Here is a 19,376-nt window from a genome sequence, read left to right as displayed (position 1 = left end):
ATCATTAATATAATGAAGGAACAACATGATTCCACTTACAACAGAAAAGAGTAGGAAAAAGCAGAGCCTATTTAATCTTACCAATTTTCCATATATGTGATATATACAATTCCATATATGATATACGATGTTATAGTATGTTTTTTTTAGTATGTCCTGTAAAGTCTTGATTGCAGCGCAGATGCTGTTACTATGGTGATGCAACGAGAGGTTGCGCAATGTGCACGAAATACACAGCAGGGGGAGACATTTCACTGTTTTATGTTGTTTGAACGCAGTAAAGGTTGCTTTCGTGTTAAACCGAGCCTGTTGGGATTAATGTCCTGTCTTCATGAAACATTTTTACATGCATTGCGCCACGCTTGACTTCTGATTTATCCCAGCGCAGTAGTGGAAACAGCAAGAGTCACCAAATAATCTTACTGCTGGACTACTTTTGAGGAAGCTATACTCTTAACCCATAGGTGAAATAAGTGAAATTTACAAAAGAAACAAGATGACATAATATGATACAAGTGTGACGGCAATGCTGTATGTAGTGTTACCTGAACTCTTTTAACCGCACTAAACAATTCAACAGTGTTTATTTATCACACGTGAGGACAAATGACAAAGCACGCACACACACACACACACACATTGATTTTCATTATTTTTACTTCTTCATCACACTACTCTACAGGCTGACAGCGGTGATAGAATCATATAGAAATCTGTGTTGGTCTGTACAGAATGGAAAAATCATTTCACATGCCAGTGCTATTCCTCTCACTCTGCTCCCACGCAGTTAGTGCACTGTCGGGCATGTTTTTGCATGTTTTTTGGGGGGGGGCGGAGGGGTTCTTTGCATAGATTGAGGGTTTGACCACAAGGAAGAAGGTGATATAAAAAGCATTAAAAAGCAAATGAAGTGATAATGGTGGAGCCAATTGTCGTGGTTTGGCTTCTAATAAGGAACAGCGCCGTAGTAGGCGTTGTAGGCGGCGACGACTCCAGATGTGCCCATCATGTGCTCACAAGCCACGTTGGACTCGCACACCTCTCTCAGGCTGCGTGGAGACAGAAGGATACAAGGTATTACACATACTGGGTACAAGATGCCACTGCTACTTGTAAGTGATGTGTGTTGTAGTGTGAATTATACTTCTCCACTTGGGTCAAGGTCAGCTCCCGAGGAGCGGCCCTGGGTTGCACGACGGCGGCGGCCTGCCTCTGATCCACAAACACACCTGCACATGGCGCACGTTCACTTTAGCTTATCGGCAGATTGTGTAAACATGATTATAGAGAACTAATAAACACACTAATCAGTTATATTAGACCACTTTTTCCACAAATATCCAAGGATTCGGGGGCCATTTTGATATTTGATATCAACTTTTGCTGGTTCTTGTTTAATTGCATTTCTAGATTTTAGCACCCCCTGCTTTAGACAATTTGTATCACTTGTGTTTGTATTATCGATTTTCTTTCAAAATGTAAAATCGTGACCTTACCGTGGTGACCATTATTGTAGCTGTCATAATAACCATTGTCGCGACGGCCATTGTTGTCATAGTAACCATTGTCACGGCGGCCGTTGTCGTAGTGGCCATTGTCGCGGCGTCCGTTGTCGTAGTAGCCATTGTCGCGACGGCCGTTGTCGTAGTAGCCATTGTCATGGCGAGCGTAGCTGTCGTACAGACGATAGTTGTTACGGCGACCGTTGTTGTCATCGTCACCCTGGGAGTCCATGGAGTCTGTAAAATTCAAGTATTTATTTTGACATTTTGGCAAGTGATGTATTTGACCATAACAATAGCACAGTATCATAATAATAATAATAATAATACATCACATTTCTATACCGCTTTTTTGTTGTTCAAAAATGCTGAGTGAGAAATTATTTCAAGAAACTGGACGTTATTTGTCATGAAAGCAGACCGATAAAGACGTGCAAATTCCATTTTTGCCAGGAGTTCTTACCTGAAGACAGACAGATGACAGCCAGGGAGCAGAAAAGCAGGATGGCCAAAGTCTTCATCTTTAGGGTCAGGCAACGAGCAGGATTCAAGAGATCAAGAGTTCTGTTGTTCTTTTCTGTGAGGACATATACAAAGATAACTCCAACTTATATACATGGCCCTCACAATGTGATTGGTTAGGGAATCATGTATCACTCACAAGATGCCGAAATTCCCACCTCCAAATCCCATCGTCATGTCGGAAAAAAAAAACGCAGAATTCGTTAACTCTCAAAAGCTTTCAAAAGGTTGAGATTTCTTTTGAATGAAAGCAAATGCTATTTTTCTCTTAAGACTTTTGCCCACGCTGGTTAGGTTGTTTTAACAGATGCTGAGGAACAAATTGCTGGTTCGCTCCTCTATGCTTGATGAAGGGTTTTCTCTTGATTGTATAAAATGCATAAACACCAAATGAGACAACGCAACATTTTAAGGCAGAAAAACACTCTTGAGTCAATTTCAATGTCAGGTTTCATGATGTGTTGAAGTTACACTGTCATAGACCAGCCTGGAGAGGTCGGATGCTCACAGACAACCCCCTGGTTGTATGCCACACACCGAGGTCACAACGGGCATTTAGCACAGCCCATGAACTCACACACAGATTTTTATTTTAGATGCACCGAAAGCGCACAAATGAGGTTTTACCCAAAGTAAAAGAGTGCATGATTTCATATCAAGTGTTGCATCAACATTCAGTTACGCCAAATTACTTCAGTCTTGATATTAATAAAACACTTAAATGTCTTCTTTCACGCTCGTCTTGTTGCTTTTTTCGGTCTGGATAAGGTTCTGGACTACTGGAATTATACAGGATGTAATTTGACTGTCTGGGTGGAAGTTGGCTGCATTTTGGGTGACAGACTTTGAGTTCAATTCCAGGACATCTTGATTGGCTCATTTGTGGGTTTGTGGAAGTACAGAAAAAGAAATCATTAAAACGTTTTATGCGGAAATGACCGGTACGGTTGAGTGATAGTCTGCAGCAATGAAAACGGCTTTCTTATTTCTTAGAGTTGCAGGGTATTGGAGCCTTTCCCAGCTGACTTGGGGCAAGCGGCGTGCTGCAACCTGGACCGGTCACCAGCCGTTCACGCTCACATTCACACCTGTGGACAATTTAGGGTCTCCGATGAGCGGGAACCGCTAAACCACCCTGCTGCCTTCTTTGCAAAAACTCTCAATGAAGAGGCAACCCAGGATAAAGACAAACAAAACATGAGGGCTTTTATTTTGTCACTGACAGCGACGCTGTGGGCGGATAATGGATGATAAAGGTGTAGCAAAAGGTGAATACATAGGGAGCCAACGCATTACACACAGCTCATAAATGCTAGGAAGGTGCGATCATTGGATAGAGCGGTTATCCTGTGTTTATACAAAGGAATGCATCGTGGCTGTGTTTGTTAATAATGACGGGTTGTGGTGTTACCGAAGCACCGCCAGTTTAAAACATGATCATATCCACTAGAGCTTAAAGTCCCAATAGGTGGAATGCAGATGTGGCAAACATATCCGGATGTAGAGGACAGTTTTGTGTTTGACGGGAGTTTAGTATCGACGAGAGGAAGCTTGTCTTGGTCGCTGTGGAGCTCGGTTCCCGAAGTATCTCTGGTAGGCCCTCTGGTAGCCGTTGTGGTAGGCAAAATAGCGGCAGGGAGAGTAGTCCTCGCAGGTCTCTGCACGTCTCTCTGCTGGAGTCTTCACCCTCCTGGTGCGTTCAGATGACCGAGAGGAAGCATTGAGTCTTTTTTTGTTTTTTTGTGCCATTTCTGTCCTGAGCGTGCCCGGGTGTGCATTTTACCTGCCAAAGTAATTGCTGAAGCCGTTTCCTCTGGGTAGGTTGTAGATGTTTCTCTGTGGTGTGATGAAGGAGTGGGCTCGGCGTGGGGCCACGAAGACATCTGAAACCACAATGCTCACTGAACAGAAACACTCATTTCTCATTCTCAGCGGATTCAATCGGGTGCAACTGGACTCTTCGGGTTGTCTCAGAGGACGTTTCGCCTCTCATCCGAGCTTCATCGCTTCATGCTCAAAGACTAGGTGGGACACACACCACTCAGACTGGATAGGACAGCTCCAGTCTGAGAGCCTGGTGCAAGATCCCATTTATTTATCCTGTAAGGGAGGAGGCAGGTTCGGACAGGAATGGTTGGCTCTTTAATGGTGTCAAATGACGATGGTTAGGATACAATGGAGTGGGGCCTCGCCCGCCAACGATGGTCGTTTGGGTGGTATCACCTTTGTTAGCATCCTGTTCAGATGTAATGATGGTCATGGACCCACCTGAAACCAAGGTGGCTATGCTTTGTTCATGTGTTAGAGGCTATATGACTAGCGCTGTCCTATCTAGTCTGACTGGTGTGTGTCCCACCTAGTCTTTGAGCATGAACTGATGAAACCTGCTCGGATGAGAGGCGAAACGTCTTCCAAGACAACCTGAACAGACCAGCTGCGATCGATTGACTGCCTTGAGAATACAGCGGCCTGGACGAATGCCAATCTTCACAGACTCATTTCACATGAAAGTGACGCAAGTGATGACTTTGTGTTTGCTCACCTTCACTGGACTCCGTGCTTTCGTTGGAGTCTATAAAAGACACGGACCAGGGTGAAACATTGATGATGAAGTGCATTTGTGAGCAGTTACAAGGGAATGCACAATCTTAGAATGAGTACCTGAATTTGCACGGGTAGCTCTACCTGTGCCAAGGCAGACACACAACGAGAGCACGGCACACAGCAACAGACACTGAACAAGGCTCCTCATCTTTGGGCCTGCTTTCCCTGGAAAAAAAGATATTTTTATTTGCCTTTGCTGCAAATGTGCATTTCTGCATAAAAACAAGCTGGAGTCCGACAGCTAAATAGGCATTATATATTCTTTTGTTTCTCATGTGGTATACAATACAGCATTGAAAAACCGGACAATTATATCTTTAGTTATATTTATAAAACCAAACGGAAAACCCTCAAAGTCAGAGCCAATCCACAAGGATTGTGCAGCAAGAGCCTATACTTGTGAAGAAGAGCCGCTGGTGTTCCAGGGACGAGAAGAAGACTGGATATGTTTCAGGTTAAAGGCATAAAAGAGATGATAAATACAAATAAGCAGGTATTCTACACTGTTATTCATGCACGCACAACTGACTGGTCCACTGTAAGGTGTGGAGCACCTGTGCAAACACAAATCCAAGATGTTTTCAACACTTTTTAAACCCCTTTTAACAGCACGCCCATGCACACACACTGTACTTGCAGGCCTGGGCTGCAGAAGAGCTTTCATCCCTGACTTCTGTTTGTGGGATTTGGATAAGATTCAGTTCCAGCAGGCCCCCCTTTTCCACTGTCAATAGCCGCTTTCATTATACGGTACACACACACACACACACACACACCCACGGGAGACTCTGACACATGCTTACACTCACTCGCAGTGTTTATAACACCAACCCCTCAAGCATATCTTGGCTCCACTTAAAACCCAAGAGCAGTGGGTGCAAAAGCTGCAAGCCTGCAGGCCCGAGTTCAAAAAGAAGCTGCGTGTGTGTGTGTGTGTGCGTGCGTGTGTGTGTGTGTGTGTTTGAGTCGCTGACAAGACCGTCTGCTGAATTTAATAGTCATTAAATTCTTAGTCGGGGTCCGAGTGAGTTTATGGCCCCAGCAGCTCCCCCACGGTGAGAATGTGTGCACCTCCATGGAAAAAGATACTGTAGATCCAGACTTGATCTGGCATGTTGAGGTTATGTACAAAAATAATATTTCAAATAACATTTCAATTGCATAGTGCACAGTAAATAATACAATTGTACACATATTTATATAAAATATATCAAATACATTGAATAATAATTATTAATACGTAATTCTTGATGACCTACAATTATTTTTCAGAAATGATTTCCCTAATATGTACTCACCGTTTATGATAAGTATGGAGTGAGAAGTCTTGGAAATATCAGTCGGTCTATTTTTCCTGAGGAATATTTCCTAATTCTTCTGTGCTTCTTCTTTTATACTTACCTCTCCTCCCTCCATCCTTTCATTTCACCCACCGACTCCCCCCCAATTGCCCTCTCTCCTCCCTTCTCATGTGATCAGCCCTCCTTTCCGCCATTTATTCAAACCAGAGTATTAGCTCACTCTCTCCCCTGCTCCCATGATTCACCACTACACACACACACACACACACACACACACACCGGGGTAAACAGAAGCAGGCCAAAGGGAGGCTGGTGCGGGGACATCGAACCTGGCTCATGGCAGCTACATGAAAATATTCACTGCCATTTGACAGCAAATGATATAAAACACTCACCACCGTCCACGCATGCATGCAGGCCACTTTGAGGCCTCCATAATTCATATGTGGGACAGCATGGGCAGACGTTCTTGATGATGGCGTGATTCAGAGAGCAAGTCGCCAGAGATTTACATGAGGGGGGGATTTTTGAAACGTTCCTCTGGCGTTCATGAAAGGAAGCCGTGTTCCCATCTGGGCCACTGACCTCTGCGATGGGCAACGGAGGAAAAAAACTAACTTTCAGGTGCAACTTTAAAGCAGCGATCACTCGGATTTACAGCTCATATTTGTGAGCATGTCTGGGGTGTAGAAGTGCTTATGTGGGAGCTTCACGGCCAAGCTTCGCACCGCATTTCCACCGACGTCTCGCCAGTCCAACTATGCTGAGGTCGATGCAGCAGCGAGATTATGGTGTGTATCTGAGCGTTATGTAACACCAAATCACATTTGGCTGAAGCGGAATAGTTGAGTGAAAGCTGATTTTTGCCAACAGTAAACAAACAAGAATAGGAATGGTTGATGCCAAGACACACACACACACACACACACACACACACACACACACACACACACACACACACACACACACACACACGCACACAGATAAACATTAAGGTGGAAATACAGCCTGCAGACGCACACGAGTAGGAGATTGGGCATGACAGCCAGAGATAGCACATGATATTGTGTCTGAGATGCTAGGGTGTGGGGACACACACACATACACACACACACACACACACACACACACACACACACACCCGCTGACTATATTAAATAGCTCTATGAAGGAGTAAACAATGACTTTGGACTTGTTTTGCTTCCAGGTACGGTGGAACCAGCTTACCATCCACCGCCACCCCCACACCCCACTCGGACTGGCTGACTGGTGTGGACACCAGTGAAACAGAAACCACGTGTGCCGATGCCAACTTAAGCAGATACTTTGTAGTAATAAGAAGAACGGCATGTACTGTAACATAGTAGGACCTGAGCTGGTCAACAAAGACGGGTTGTCGATATAAGCGTTTGACTTTAGCGGGTTCCGCCGTACCTGTCAATGCGGCGCTAAGCCTTCCAGAATAATGCTCAAGCAGAATCTCCCCTGACCACACAAACGTGCACTAATAACTTGATGCTGTGTGTACAAACAAGAAAGACTTGGAGCCTGCTGGCGGTATTTTTTGTTTTCTTCTACGAGCGATACTCCCAACCGTCTGAGCCTCTCATCCCATCTTGAAGGCCAAGCCCAGGTAATACAATGAATGTCCTGTGCTGGCCACTTAATGTCCGCTCTGTAAGGTAAAGCATACGAGAGAGACAATTGTTTGCTTGTGTTGAGATACTTGAGCAGTAAAAAACAGGAAGTGATGGGAGGCGGCCAGCACACCCATGTATGACTAACAGTATACAATTGTAAATAACATCTTTGTTTTGACATTTATGGACCTTGTTTTTATTTTGTTATTGACTGTTTTCACTGAAAATGTAGGTTTTTGGTGTCATTTGTTGTGCTTCCTACAAAAGACGTGTCGCCTTGGCCTGCGAGCTAAGTGCTGATGTAATTCTAGCCATACTCCTCATGGAGGTCCAACGTGATCGTAGTGGTTCACATAGCTGCCTGTTGGCGTGGCATCGATTCCACTGCATCCACAATCAGGCTGTGACTGACCAAGTTATTGCTGTGCTCCTAAACAGGATAAGCTGCATAGAAGAAGGATGAATGAACACAACAAGTCCATTAACTCCCAGTCATGTCTAAAAGCCTGCAGACACCCCCCTGGGGGCCCCACACCTGGCCTCCAGCGACAAGCCACAGCCTACCCCCACACAGCCAGTCTGCCAGGTTCAGCGCAAAGCAGGCGGCGCTTCCTCAGGTTTTCAAGTGTGTTCCTCAGACATTTCAGTTCCTGGTCTTTCCCCGCAAACAGTCTGGTCATCCCACTGCGCCCACTGCCTAGTCTAGCCTTCAAAGCCCCCTCAGTCTTCCAGGGTTTTACAGCCCCATTGCCACCTCACAGTCATCCTACAGTCGTGTTGTTTTTGGATCCAAGGCTACAGTCCAGACTTCATCAGCGTCACCTGCTGCCCTCTCCAAAGACTCTGATCTGCTCTGTTCATTGGCTGTCCACCTTTACGTCTCTCTAATCTCCCACCCATCACTCCTATCTAGTCCTTGGCTGGCCCTCTGAACTCGTCTGTCTGCCCACCTTTCAGTCAGTTCAACTGTATTTTATTGCGTTCTCATTGGACCAAGGTCAAGCATTTACACTAACGCTCGTTAGTGTGGTGAAAGACAGGAACATTATGTCTTTTATTGATGGTACAAAGTACCGCAATAGTCAAATCTATCGGAAGGTGCGCAAGCAGTTACGCGAAGCAGGGTTTCTACGAACGCATCTTCAAAAGTGTCCGGGGGCTCTGGGGATGTGGCATGGATATGGATGGCACAGCTCCGGCTCCATTTCCTATTTCTTCACGTTCTCGCCTTCCATTAATGAAGAAAGCGAGACAGAAGAATAGATGAAGTACTGGTGGCGGGTCAGTACCAGCACCAAAATGCAGACCAAGGCGTTCATTATCCACTGTGCTGGTGTTGTTTTTGGAAACAGGAAGAACACGTTTACCGTGCGTCGAGACATTGTCCGTGTTTTTTGGGGGGTTTTCACATCACGCATGTAAACAGGTTATTCCGAATGTTTCAGAAACCCGAATATTGACTGCATGTAAACGTAGTCACTGTTTACTACTATTATGTGTGACTGTTTCAATGCGGTATTATCATTGTGATCACTATCATAGTTCATCATTTCATGACTGCTATTATGTGTGACTGTTTCAATGCAGTATTGTCATTGTGATCACTATCATAGTTCATCATTTCATGACTGCTATTATGTGTGATTGTCACTGACAGCTTTGTCATTGTGGTTGTTGATATTGTTTTGTCTTTATGTCCTTGTTCGTCTTGATAGTTGTCACAGACAACTTGCTGATGTTGTCCTGTATGTTTCTGTTGTTCTATCACAATTGTTGTTGCTGCTGCTTTTGTCCTTGTCTCTTGTCTCTGTCTTTTTTTTTTTTGTTGTCCCCCTCTCATCCCCCCCCCCCCCCCCCCCCCCCCCTTTCCTTTTCTCTTCTTCTCTGTCCCCTCCTGCTCCGGTCCGGTCGCTCCAAATTTGCTTTATAACAAGCATCAAAGTCAAATACATTTTGTATGACAGGGGAAGTGTATATCACACTTCTCCCTGGCAGAGTAAATCTGTTGAGCACTTGACGGCATTTAGATCTACAATTCTATCTGCTTTAAAGGCTGGACAGGACAGGGGTAAAAAAAAAAAAAAAAAAAAAAAACGTGGTCACTGTTTTCCATTGGGCCATTAATTGTGCACCATGAGGGCACTCTGCTGCATGTCATGTAATCCAAGTGGGGGGGGGGGGCTCTTTGAATTAGTGTTGTCAAAAAGCCCTAAAAAGCCACAAAAAGCCCAAAAAAGCAAAACATTTGCTCGGAGTTAATGCTCTGACGCTTGCAGAGTCTAAGTCGTGTAAAATTGGGGACATCATGCACAACGGCAACTACAGCAAAACAGCGACTGTTTATCAATTCATTTTCTGAAAAAGCGCGACATAGCGAGGGAGCAATAATCGAACCGCCATATTGCCCGGGACGACTGTATCTCATTGCCCGGCCAAGCATCCTGGTTTTTCGGCAATGAAAATATGGTCACCCTAATCCATACAGCTGTAAATTGGTTACATATAGGGTACTGGGGCTCGTTTATTTAGATTTTATTGAAGTGAATATTCTCATTTACGCGGGTCATTGTGTGAGGGAAGGTTAGAGCGTGAGGTCAACAGACGGATCACGGCAGCGTCTGCAGTAATGTGGTCGCTGCACAGGACCGTCGGGGTGAAGAGAGAGCTGAGCCGGAAGGCAGAGTTCTGAATTTACCGGTCGATCTACTGTATGTTCCCACCCTCACCTACAGTATGGTCATGAGCTTTGGGTCGTGACCGAAAGAACGATATCGCAGATACAAGCGGCTGAAATGAGTTTCCTCCATAGGGTGGCTGGACTCACCCTAAAAGATAGGGTGAGGAGCTCGGTCATCCAAGCCGCTGCTCCTTTGCATCGAGTTGAGGTTGAGGTGGCTTGGGCATCTAGACTGGATGCCCCCCGGACGCCTCCCTGGCGCTGGAGGGATTACGTCTCACAGCTGGAGTTGGAATGCCTTTGGGTCCTCCTGATGGAACTGGAAAAGATGGCCAGGGACCGGGAAGTCTGGACTTCCCTACTGAGACTGCTGAACCCGCGACCCGCATAAGTGGAAGCAAATGGAATGGAATGGAACCCAGGTCATCTTATTCTCAGGGCATTCGATCGATCGCAACGGGACTCCTCAGGTTGTCTTAGGAGCCATTTCGCCTGTCATCCGTGCGGGCTTCATCAGATACTAGAGCTGTCCTATCTAGTCTTTCAGCATGAACTGATGAAGCCTGCTCTGAAACATCTTCTAAGACCAGTTGCGATCGATCCAAAGCGCTGAGAATGGAATGCCAGGCTTCATGAGTGGAAAGAGGACCGCTGAAGGAACGATTGCACTTCCTAATGAGGGTCTGACCACCAATGAGCAAATTATTTTACTAATGTCTGCAAAAACACACACTGCAACCTGTTTGGGCTTGCTTGTTTCTCCAGGTGGTCAAGCAGGTGTACCTCATAGTGCTCTGTGGCTCGGGCAGACGAACACAAAGTCAACAACAGTTGCCGTATTTGGACCTCGACTGCGGCAGCAAGACATTCTGCCTGCTATTTTTATTGCTTATTTTTCTTCAATGGTCTTTGCAGGAATTCAGGATGAAAAAATGTATTAGAAAACAGTGAAAGGGAAGTGAGTGACTCAGATGGTCTGTGAAAACAGCTGGTGATGTAAGCATGTTCCCCGAGCGTGCCAGTTCATGGAACGATGGAAGATCCGGGCCAGACTGCACGAAGGACAGACGTTACGCACAACTGTCCGCCTTTCTTAGCCCTTGGTGGCTGCGTTGTCTCACGGCCGTAAATATTGCCATGTCAATGTCAACGTCTAAATGTATGGGGCGGTGGACAGGGTAGGAAATTTTGTTCAGCTCAGGCCAACGAGCACTCTTCATCAGAGCACAAGGCTTGAAAGGCAAATGTGCTAATTACAAAAGTCCCAGAGCAGTGTTTTCCTTTTGGAAAGTAATATATTTATTCCCATCTGGACACACGGGTGAGTTATTTTTATAAACGCTCTAAATCAAGCATTCGATGGTCGTCCTTCTGCTTTTTTTAACCTGTCCCGTTTGGCAGATTAGTCATGCGGTATGAGTGATTTGTACGACTTATTACTTATAAGATTTACTGCGCCGCAGTTGAATCTGGAATACAGTACTCCTCCTGTTGTGACCGTGTTACAGTTTATTAGGACTGCCACCGGACAGTACATGGTATGAGAGGGGACAGACAGAGGAAGCAGTGAGGAAGAACAAAAATACAGAAAGAGAAAGCTAATGTGACAATAAGCAATAATAAGAGACAATGACAGTAACAACATCGCCTGCTGGTACTTGGTTTAGCTTCATTTCAGAACGCGGGCCCACCTATCCCTACTAAATGAGAGCTGAGCTGTGGAACTGATGAGCTAGAAGGAAGAGTTGTCAGCTCGTCATCCAGCACCGCTCTTGAAAGTGTCAGGAGTTGAGGTTTACACGCACCGCCATCTCTGCCGGCATCCATTACGTATGTTAAACGTGACGGAAAGGGAACCCTTCCGACAAAAGAATCTCTAAACAAAGAGCAAAGGGGAAAATAGGAGTTCTCTGTAGCTAACAGGGGGTTTGACAGGTATGTTTTACTAACTTTACTGTGAGGTCATCCTGTTGTGGGGACACTTATATGCTGTGTTGTATTAAGTAGCAGGGCCGTCATGCGGCTTCATCGCATGCTCTTATCAATTTCATATTTGAAATGTTTGAATCCATGCCTCCCCTTAACAGTCACCTTGCAGCCCAATTGATACAGACAGCGGGCCGCCCTTCCTGAGTCTGATTTTCCTCTTTTTTTTTTTTAAAGGGAGTAAAACTTTTTTTTTTTTAATCACCGCTGTTGCCAGGCTCTTGCTCATGGGGGAATTTACGTATGTGCTTCTAAAATGGGGCGTAGTTGTCCACTGTATGAAAAGTACCCTGAGATAAATCTTGTACCCTGGATCTTCCCAAATGACCGAACTGTGATAATCTTATGAACAGTACTTAGTCATTTGAGTTACGGTTGTCCTGCCGTAGCAGGAGGAGTATTTTGCGTTTATTAATTGTACAGTAGAAGACATGAGGACCCCGTGTTTGAAGCCTCACAAAATTACTACACTCATCAACGCCATGATCGCCACCAAACTTAACAGACTTGCAGACATTGTGTTTCCAAAGATACTGTGGTCACCTAACACCTCGTAGTCGCAAATCATCTAAATTGTCAAGCGGAGTGTTGGTGGGGAAAGAAGAGCAGCTGCTTGGATGCTTTCCTGTCACTTTCCGCCCTGTAAACAAACTCCCGCAGCCAACCTGTTGCAGAAATATCACATAAAAACATATAATCCCAGTTAGGAAATAGATCACATGGATACCAAAGAATAGCAACAGGATCAATCTGGACTTATTCTTCTGTGAGGTTTCACAAGATTGAGTGTGTGGGATCCAGATGGATGTACAACAGATAACCCCAAAACCTCCCTCATTGTTTGTCTTGGAAGTGTTAGTTGTTTTTTAATTCATTTGGGTCATGAATCCACAATCCCACAGCCACTAGATTGTTCTTTTGACACTTTGCTTTGACACAAACTCAGCCCAAGCCATCCAACGCGTGTACAATGTGTCAAAAATCAAGGTTGTTTCAGGACAATTTTTGCCGTTTCACTTCAGTGTGTCTGTTTGTGACTGTGTGGATGTACAGTGTAGGCCTACATGTACGTGTGTGTGCGTGGATGTTTGCCATCCTGTTGCTGCATAGCTCAGCTTCTATTTCTCATAACGGCACCATCCAAGTTTTCTTTTCTTTTTTTTTTTTTTATTGCGGTACGGGCCGTTTATCTTGGTGCCCCACTTCTCTTCTGTGCTGCCAACTCTAACAAAGTCATCTGCAGAATACGCAAGCTGCACCCACCTACCGGCTCAGGAATGTAACACGCACACATTCACAAGGCCCGACATCAGATAGCATTCACTAGCAAACTGCCACAGACGACTGCTGAGGTGCCATTGACGGAAGGTGCCCGGGGAGCCCACAACACACAACATACAACATATACAGTGAGCAGACCTGCCAACCGTGAAACGAAAACTGAGGTTTGACTGTATTCTCAGTGCATGACATAACACCAAAAACCTCCAAAGATGTGTGGGCAGAAGGGTCTTAAAATGAAGGGTTTTAGTGGGGAGCATTTGTGAGGTAATCTGTCACTGATGTTGGACCAGAGAGACCACATCAGTTCCTCCAAAAACGTTGGGGTGATGGGGTTCAGGCTGCGGAACAACAACAAGGATGGGGAGGAAGCTGCTTGCCGTGGACACAAGTACCATGTCTTCATTGAAGACACAATGTGGCAGCAAGACCAACATGAACAACACCTTCCTGTTTTGCCATGAGTTATTTCTTGAATTCAATGGTGTTTCTCAAGTCTCTGATCACGGCTGCAAAACAACCCTAAATGTGGGCAGAGAGAGTTTCCAAGTACCAGCATTTTGACAAAGAAGGTGAGAAATGCTGTTGAATTCAGGAATTAACTCATGGCAAAACAAGAAGGTGGTGTCAGTGTTGTGTTCGCTGCCACAGCGTGTCTTTGGCAACAATCACGACTTCATGAAAGTACCTTAAATGTTCATTTATCCCTTTTACTCGTCATTTACATGCATTTCCAATGGTTTTATGCATGTCCTGTTTTAAGATTTTTGAGACAGGTGGTATGACTGTTAGTAAACAACCACTGATGACATCATAAGACTTCATAGACGGAACTGTTTTCCTGCTAATAGCTAATAGGCTGCTAACATGATGTGATAAAAACATATTGAGAACACAGCTGGACTCACACATAGTGTATTAATAACACGACAATATGTGTATCATATTGTGCGCTAACCTGAAGATGGACTCAAACCAAGGCAACATTTTGGCCAAAGTTAACCAAAAGCCCGACCGAACCGAACGCTGGGTCGTACGCTAACCGAGGTTTCGCTGTACAACAAAGCTAGCAAAGTAAGATAGCAAAGTAAGGTCATCTGAAAACCATAAAAATCATAATTTCTGAGTTAGTCATGCTGCCATTGAAGCATGGATTTCCAGCTCCCCCGTGACCCCCAATGAAGACAAGTGGTGTAGAAAATTGATGGATGCATGAACATTTTTGATAAAAACGTTTGATGCAAACAAATGAATCTCTTTTGACAGCCCTGAACATGCTTGTTAGGTTAATTGAAGACGCTAAACTGCCCATTGGTGTGAATGGAAGTACCGTACGCAAGTATCCAGTCAAAGGTCTTGCCAGAAGCTCACAGGACAAGCGGTATAGAAAATGTTTTTCATCACATGAATTGTGCAAATGAATTAATCTGGATTAATTTGGACAGCCCTGAGTTGAAGAGGTCTCAATACAAGCTGCATCCGCGGACAGCTGCTGTGTTTATGTCATGCTGAGGACTGTTATCCCATGTAAGTACGTTATGCTTTGCAATCTACGTTGGAGGACTTCCCTGTGATGCTCGTATGGACAACAAGCACTCCAACAGCAACAAGCTGCTCTCTTTTTCCCCATCCCTCTCTTAACTTTATTGTCTGCCTTGCCCTCCATTTTTAAACATTGCAAACAAAATGTTGCCATTGCTGCGCTCCTTTTGTCTTGGCTATGCATTACTGCTCATTATCCAACATCTTGGATTTGACTTCACATGGTTTTGGTAGTCTAAACTTAAACCTACAGTAGAAGTTTGCGCTGACTGTGCACAGCCAGATATGGAATATGATGCGATAGACGGCCGGAGTGAAAGTTTTAGTGTAAAACGACCACAATCGAAGCAGCTTGATCCTAAACCCCAATTTGTAATTCCTCTGTCACTCAACTTTTAGCTTGTCACTCACATTTGATGACTTCTTCACGATTGGGATCAACTCTTAAAGTGCTGCTTCCCCCTTAACTCGCTTTTAAAATCATTTTCTCCCTCAGGGTATTTCTTTGCCTTTGTGGTTGTCAAAAGCGGTCAGTATAATCACAAGCCTTCAGCCACTAACACAACAGGCAGCGCAGTGAACCAGCGCCTCGTCTACAGCCGACCGCTGACACGCAGGCAAGCGGGCAGGGACGCCTGACAATAATTCCATCTTCGGCGCATTTGCTTTACAACACTTTAAAAGAACCATATATTGACGTCCATTCATCTCCTGAAGACTCACCCAAACCGCTGCTTGCAAAAGCCTACCTAACCCAGCATCCACGCATACCAGAGACAGCTAGGAATAAAATAAGTGGTTTGCTGGCTTTTCTTGTTGAAACCCAAAACTAAACTGGGGCTTCAAACTAAAATAAAATGATTTACATTACGGGGGCATCATGTCCAGTGGGTTTTATTGTGTCTCGATGTCCAATGAATGTTTTCAGATAGATTTAGCCGCCAATAAATATTTGAATTAGTTATTTTCAGTGTCCTTGAAGTACTTTCAGTATATCACTGTATGTTAGTTGCTCAGTTGGCTTGTGTGCCATTTTTTTACTCCTCTCATTTCTTTTTGCTTGTTAGTGAGCAGCATCATGCAAAAACAGCGCAGATCCAGGATTATTTTTCTATTATTACCACGGCATAGTATTTTATTGCTTTACATGTCCTTAATTTCTAAATAAATAATGCCTAAACTTTCTCTTTGTTTGTTTTCAAAGGCCTTACTCTTTACACATACATTTATAGTAGTGGTATGTCTGCAACTGTACTGGACTTGAGAAACTGTGCCTAAATAGTTTCAAAATATCAAAATAAAACTTCCCCTTTAACATTCTTAGTATTAGATTTCGTAATCATTGAAAGGTTTGCACGGTGGGTTTTAAACGTATGGTGTATAATTAGAGTATTCCTCTAAAGCAAGCTCAGGGTTTTACCACTAAAGCCCTTCCGTGTGGATTTCACGCTCGTATAAAATGTTGCAGACACATTGAAGTCCACCAAAACCGCATATTATATTCATAGCTGCCGCTGGAATGCCCGCAGTGTGCACAACGGTCAAGTGTCATCAAGTGTATGGCAGCGAGGAACTCCAATGACTTGTCGTCTTTCGCCCCCTCTGCCACAGGCTGGCTGGGAACCACTGCAGTGCCACAGTGTGGCCCTCATCTGCCCCCTGCTGGTGAGAAAGGTGAGTTACTATTCATACTTGAGGGCTGTAGCATTTTGAATGCAGTTTTAAATAATTGTTAGTAGTTTTAATGTTTAATAGTTTGCTGAAGCACCAGCGTTGAGCCTTGAATGTTGAGCAGTGTTGACCACCACAGTGCTGCCCTCTACTGTTGTGAAGGAAGTACAACAACACTGACACATCCATCCACTTTCCCACGCTTACACTGTTCAGGGTCACTGGGAGCTGGAGCCTAGACTACACGACTACGCTGCTTGAACATTTACACAACTGATTATCTTTAAAAAATATATACAGTATATATACATTATCAATGAAACACTTAATGCATGGGGTGTCCAAGGTGTGGCCTGAGGGCCATTTCTGTTTAGTTGAGTTTTTTTTCTTTAATTTGGCCCGCAGCATATTGTAGAAATAAAATTAAACAAAAAAACCTCCAGCAAAATCCATCAAAATAAAGCAAAAAGTTCACAATTTATTTTATATATATATATATAAAAATATAAAAGTGGCCCCCCACTTCTTTTTTGGATTTTCCAGTATGCGGGTCTCGGTGGAAAAAGTTTCGACACCCCTGATTTAAGGTGTGACTTTCCTGTCTATGTTGCGTCCCCTTCTGTGGGTGACAGCTCTTCTCACACATTTCAAACACCAAATTCAGGCTACGCTGGACATTTTCCACGCGATGCAATTGGCTACATAAACAGGAATATGTTACCTTTTGAGTTGTAACAATTAACTACATGACAGCATCTCTTCATGGGTGCTTTTTGGAGAGTCTTTCCACACTGTGAGGGTGGATGAGAGCCTCGGTGTTAGCGCTTCTCTCCGGAGCTTTCCTGACCTCTCGCTGCCTGCCTGAAAGCTGCCAGAAAGCAAGCCTAGTAATGAGATATTTGCTCTGACAGGCCAAAATGGGGAGGAGTGGAAAGTGCTATTACCTCATCTTCCATTGCGCTTCTTCCTTGCTGCAGTGTCTCTTCAGTAATTCCCCGCTCTTCTTTTCTAGTCTTTCTTTGGCTTTTGTTGCATCTGTCTCCTTCTCTCTTTCAAGCCTTGCTCTCCCGTCTCGCTCTCGTTCTCACTCTAACCTTTTTCTGCTGCGGTGTTGCTGCACATTGCAGCAGTGGGAGTGGGATTACAGTGAAATTACAGCGTGGCTCAGCATGCCCGCAGCTGGTATTTGGGTGCACGAGAGATTTATTTGCATTTTACGTCTTACTTTTACACTTGACAGTTACTCAAAACATGCTTTTTGTCTTTTCACGTAAAGGTTTTGTGACAGAGACACTCTGGGATGGATTATCTGTTGCAAAACCTCCCTTGTAACAGCGCACCAAATCCATGACCCCTCTGGCGTTATTTGGCATTGAGTGATCTTTATCCTCAATGATGGTCGTGACAGTTAAACGTTTTAGATTGGTAGAACCAATATTGCTTGGCACACTGCCGCTTGGGAGACATATTGAAGTCCAAAAAACTGAACTACCCTAAATTCCGGTGTATAAGACGCAACTGCTAAATTTAGAGGAAAAAACAGATTTGTACATACAGTATATAAGCCGCACGTGTCCATGTCATAAAATGGCACATTGTGGCTCGCACGAGTCTGTGAGGACCACTCATCTTTTTATTTGACAGGAGCCAATCATGAACTATGAAAAAACCTGGCGAGCTTGTAGCCCCAAAATTGGAAATTGCAGGAGGTCATTACTCATTCTAACAGTCTGACTTTGGCTTATTTTGGTGCTGGTCTTTTAGTTTTTTTGAAGGAATTATATTTTGTTTGACCACTGGTGGTGGCATGGAGGCACACTATTTAAGTCCGGAAGTGACAGGGCACCGCTTGGGGTGACGGGAGGTCACACGGTTTTTACCGCTCGAACCATTCAGACTCTGGACAATCAGCTCCACTCATGCTCGCTGCATCAGACCTCCACATTCACCATACATACAACCTGACGACATAAACCACCACTCTATAAACAACCGATTCATTCATTCATCATTGTGCAATAAACAAGACTATACCTAATCATCTGTCCGGACTTTGTTTATCTGGAGCACGTTATGACCTGGATCCCCTGCACCTTGTAACGACTAAAATGGTAGGACAAGATTGGAGAGTCGCTACAGATGGTATTCTTCCTCAGTGTGTCTGAGAAGGCACACATTGTACGGTATTCATCAATACACCATGCAGTACACTGAAGCAATATGTCACATGGACAGGGCTGCGATGGGGTCACATTCCATATTTGCATCCACAGTGCTGTGTGGTCTGAGCCTTACACGGTGACATACTATTACTCCGATGTATTTAGTTGGATTTGTGGCTATGCCGTGTGATGTGCTGTAAAATACTGCATATTATGATGTTTATTGTTGCACAACATCTGACACCATATTGCGTTCTATGTGCATCATCATTGACTTCTGGGGTGTTAATGGCCACTTGAGGATGTGTATTAATGAGTGCATTATCACAAATGGCACGAATACGCGCACATAATTCTAAAAAAGTGGGACTAAAGGGGTTGGAGTCATAAACACTGTAAGAAGCATTCGTCTTGTTCATTAGCATAATGCTGCAACGATGATGGCCACTATAATCCATCCAACTGTGTCAGGGGTTTTATGTGTTTGC

The 19,376-nt window shown here is 44.4% G+C and overlaps 2 protein-coding genes across 3 annotated transcripts; both read right to left on the bottom strand.

Moving 5' to 3' along the window:
• Positions 1–674: 674 nt before the first annotated feature.
• bglap (bone gamma-carboxyglutamate (gla) protein) lies at positions 675–2,069 on the bottom strand. The gene is made up of 4 exons (XM_054759984.1): positions 1,966–2,069; positions 1,497–1,739; positions 1,145–1,229; positions 675–1,049 (listed from the first exon to the last, which is right to left on the bottom strand). Exons 1-4 carry the CDS (start codon positions 2,021–2,023, stop codon positions 947–949), a joined length of 489 nt encoding a protein of 162 aa, XP_054615959.1. The 5' UTR covers positions 2,024–2,069; the 3' UTR covers positions 675–946.
• A 1,158-nt stretch (positions 2,070–3,227) lies between these two features.
• On the bottom strand, positions 3,228–17,839 carry mgp (matrix Gla protein). Of its 2 annotated transcripts, XM_054760618.1 has the most exons (6): positions 17,671–17,839; positions 17,448–17,594; positions 4,686–4,793; positions 4,567–4,596; positions 3,808–3,907; positions 3,228–3,714 (listed from the first exon to the last, which is right to left on the bottom strand). In XM_054760618.1, the coding sequence occupies exons 2-6, from the start codon at positions 17,488–17,490 to the stop codon at positions 3,555–3,557; spliced, it is 441 nt and encodes a 146-aa protein (XP_054616593.1). In that variant the 5' UTR covers positions 17,491–17,594; positions 17,671–17,839; the 3' UTR covers positions 3,228–3,554. The 2 variants fall into 2 exon arrangements, with proteins under 2 accessions (XP_054616593.1, XP_054616594.1); XM_054760619.1 differs by lacking the exons at positions 17,448–17,594; positions 17,671–17,839 and adding an exon at positions 5,927–6,051.
• Positions 17,840–19,376: the final 1,537 nt, after the last annotated feature.

Source organism: Dunckerocampus dactyliophorus, chromosome 18 (genome assembly GCF_027744805.1).
Source record: "Dunckerocampus dactyliophorus isolate RoL2022-P2 chromosome 18, RoL_Ddac_1.1, whole genome shotgun sequence".
Taxonomy (NCBI): domain Eukaryota; kingdom Metazoa; phylum Chordata; class Actinopteri; order Syngnathiformes; family Syngnathidae; genus Dunckerocampus; species Dunckerocampus dactyliophorus.
Note: the sequence above shows the minus strand (reverse complement) of the source record. Positions and strands in the feature narration are given on the sequence as shown.

What these genes read in the sequence shown, in the direction of transcription:
- mgp (XM_054760618.1), bottom strand. Translation starts at nt 17,490, where the DNA reads ATGAAGAGATGCTGTCATGTAGTTAATTGTTACAACTCAAAAG. An exon ending in TAATTGTTACAACTCAAAAG is followed by an intron (nt 4,794 to 17,447) that starts GTAACATATTCC and finishes CTTTTTTTCCAG; the next exon opens with GGAAAGCAGGCCCAAAGATG. An exon ending in AGCTACCCGTGCAAATTCAG is followed by an intron (nt 4,597 to 4,685) that starts GTACTCATTCTA and finishes TGTCTTTTATAG; the next exon opens with ACTCCAACGAAAGCACGGAG.
- bglap (XM_054759984.1), bottom strand. Translation starts at nt 2,023, where the DNA reads ATGAAGACTTTGGCCATCCTGCTTTTCTGCTCCCTGGCTGTCATCTGT. An exon ending in CTACAATAATGGTCACCACG is followed by an intron (nt 1,230 to 1,496) that starts GTAAGGTCACGA and finishes CGCCATGTGCAG; the next exon opens with GTGTGTTTGTGGATCAGAGG. An exon ending in ACCTTGACCCAAGTGGAGAA is followed by an intron (nt 1,050 to 1,144) that starts GTATAATTCACA and finishes GTCTCCACGCAG; the next exon opens with CCTGAGAGAGGTGTGCGAGT.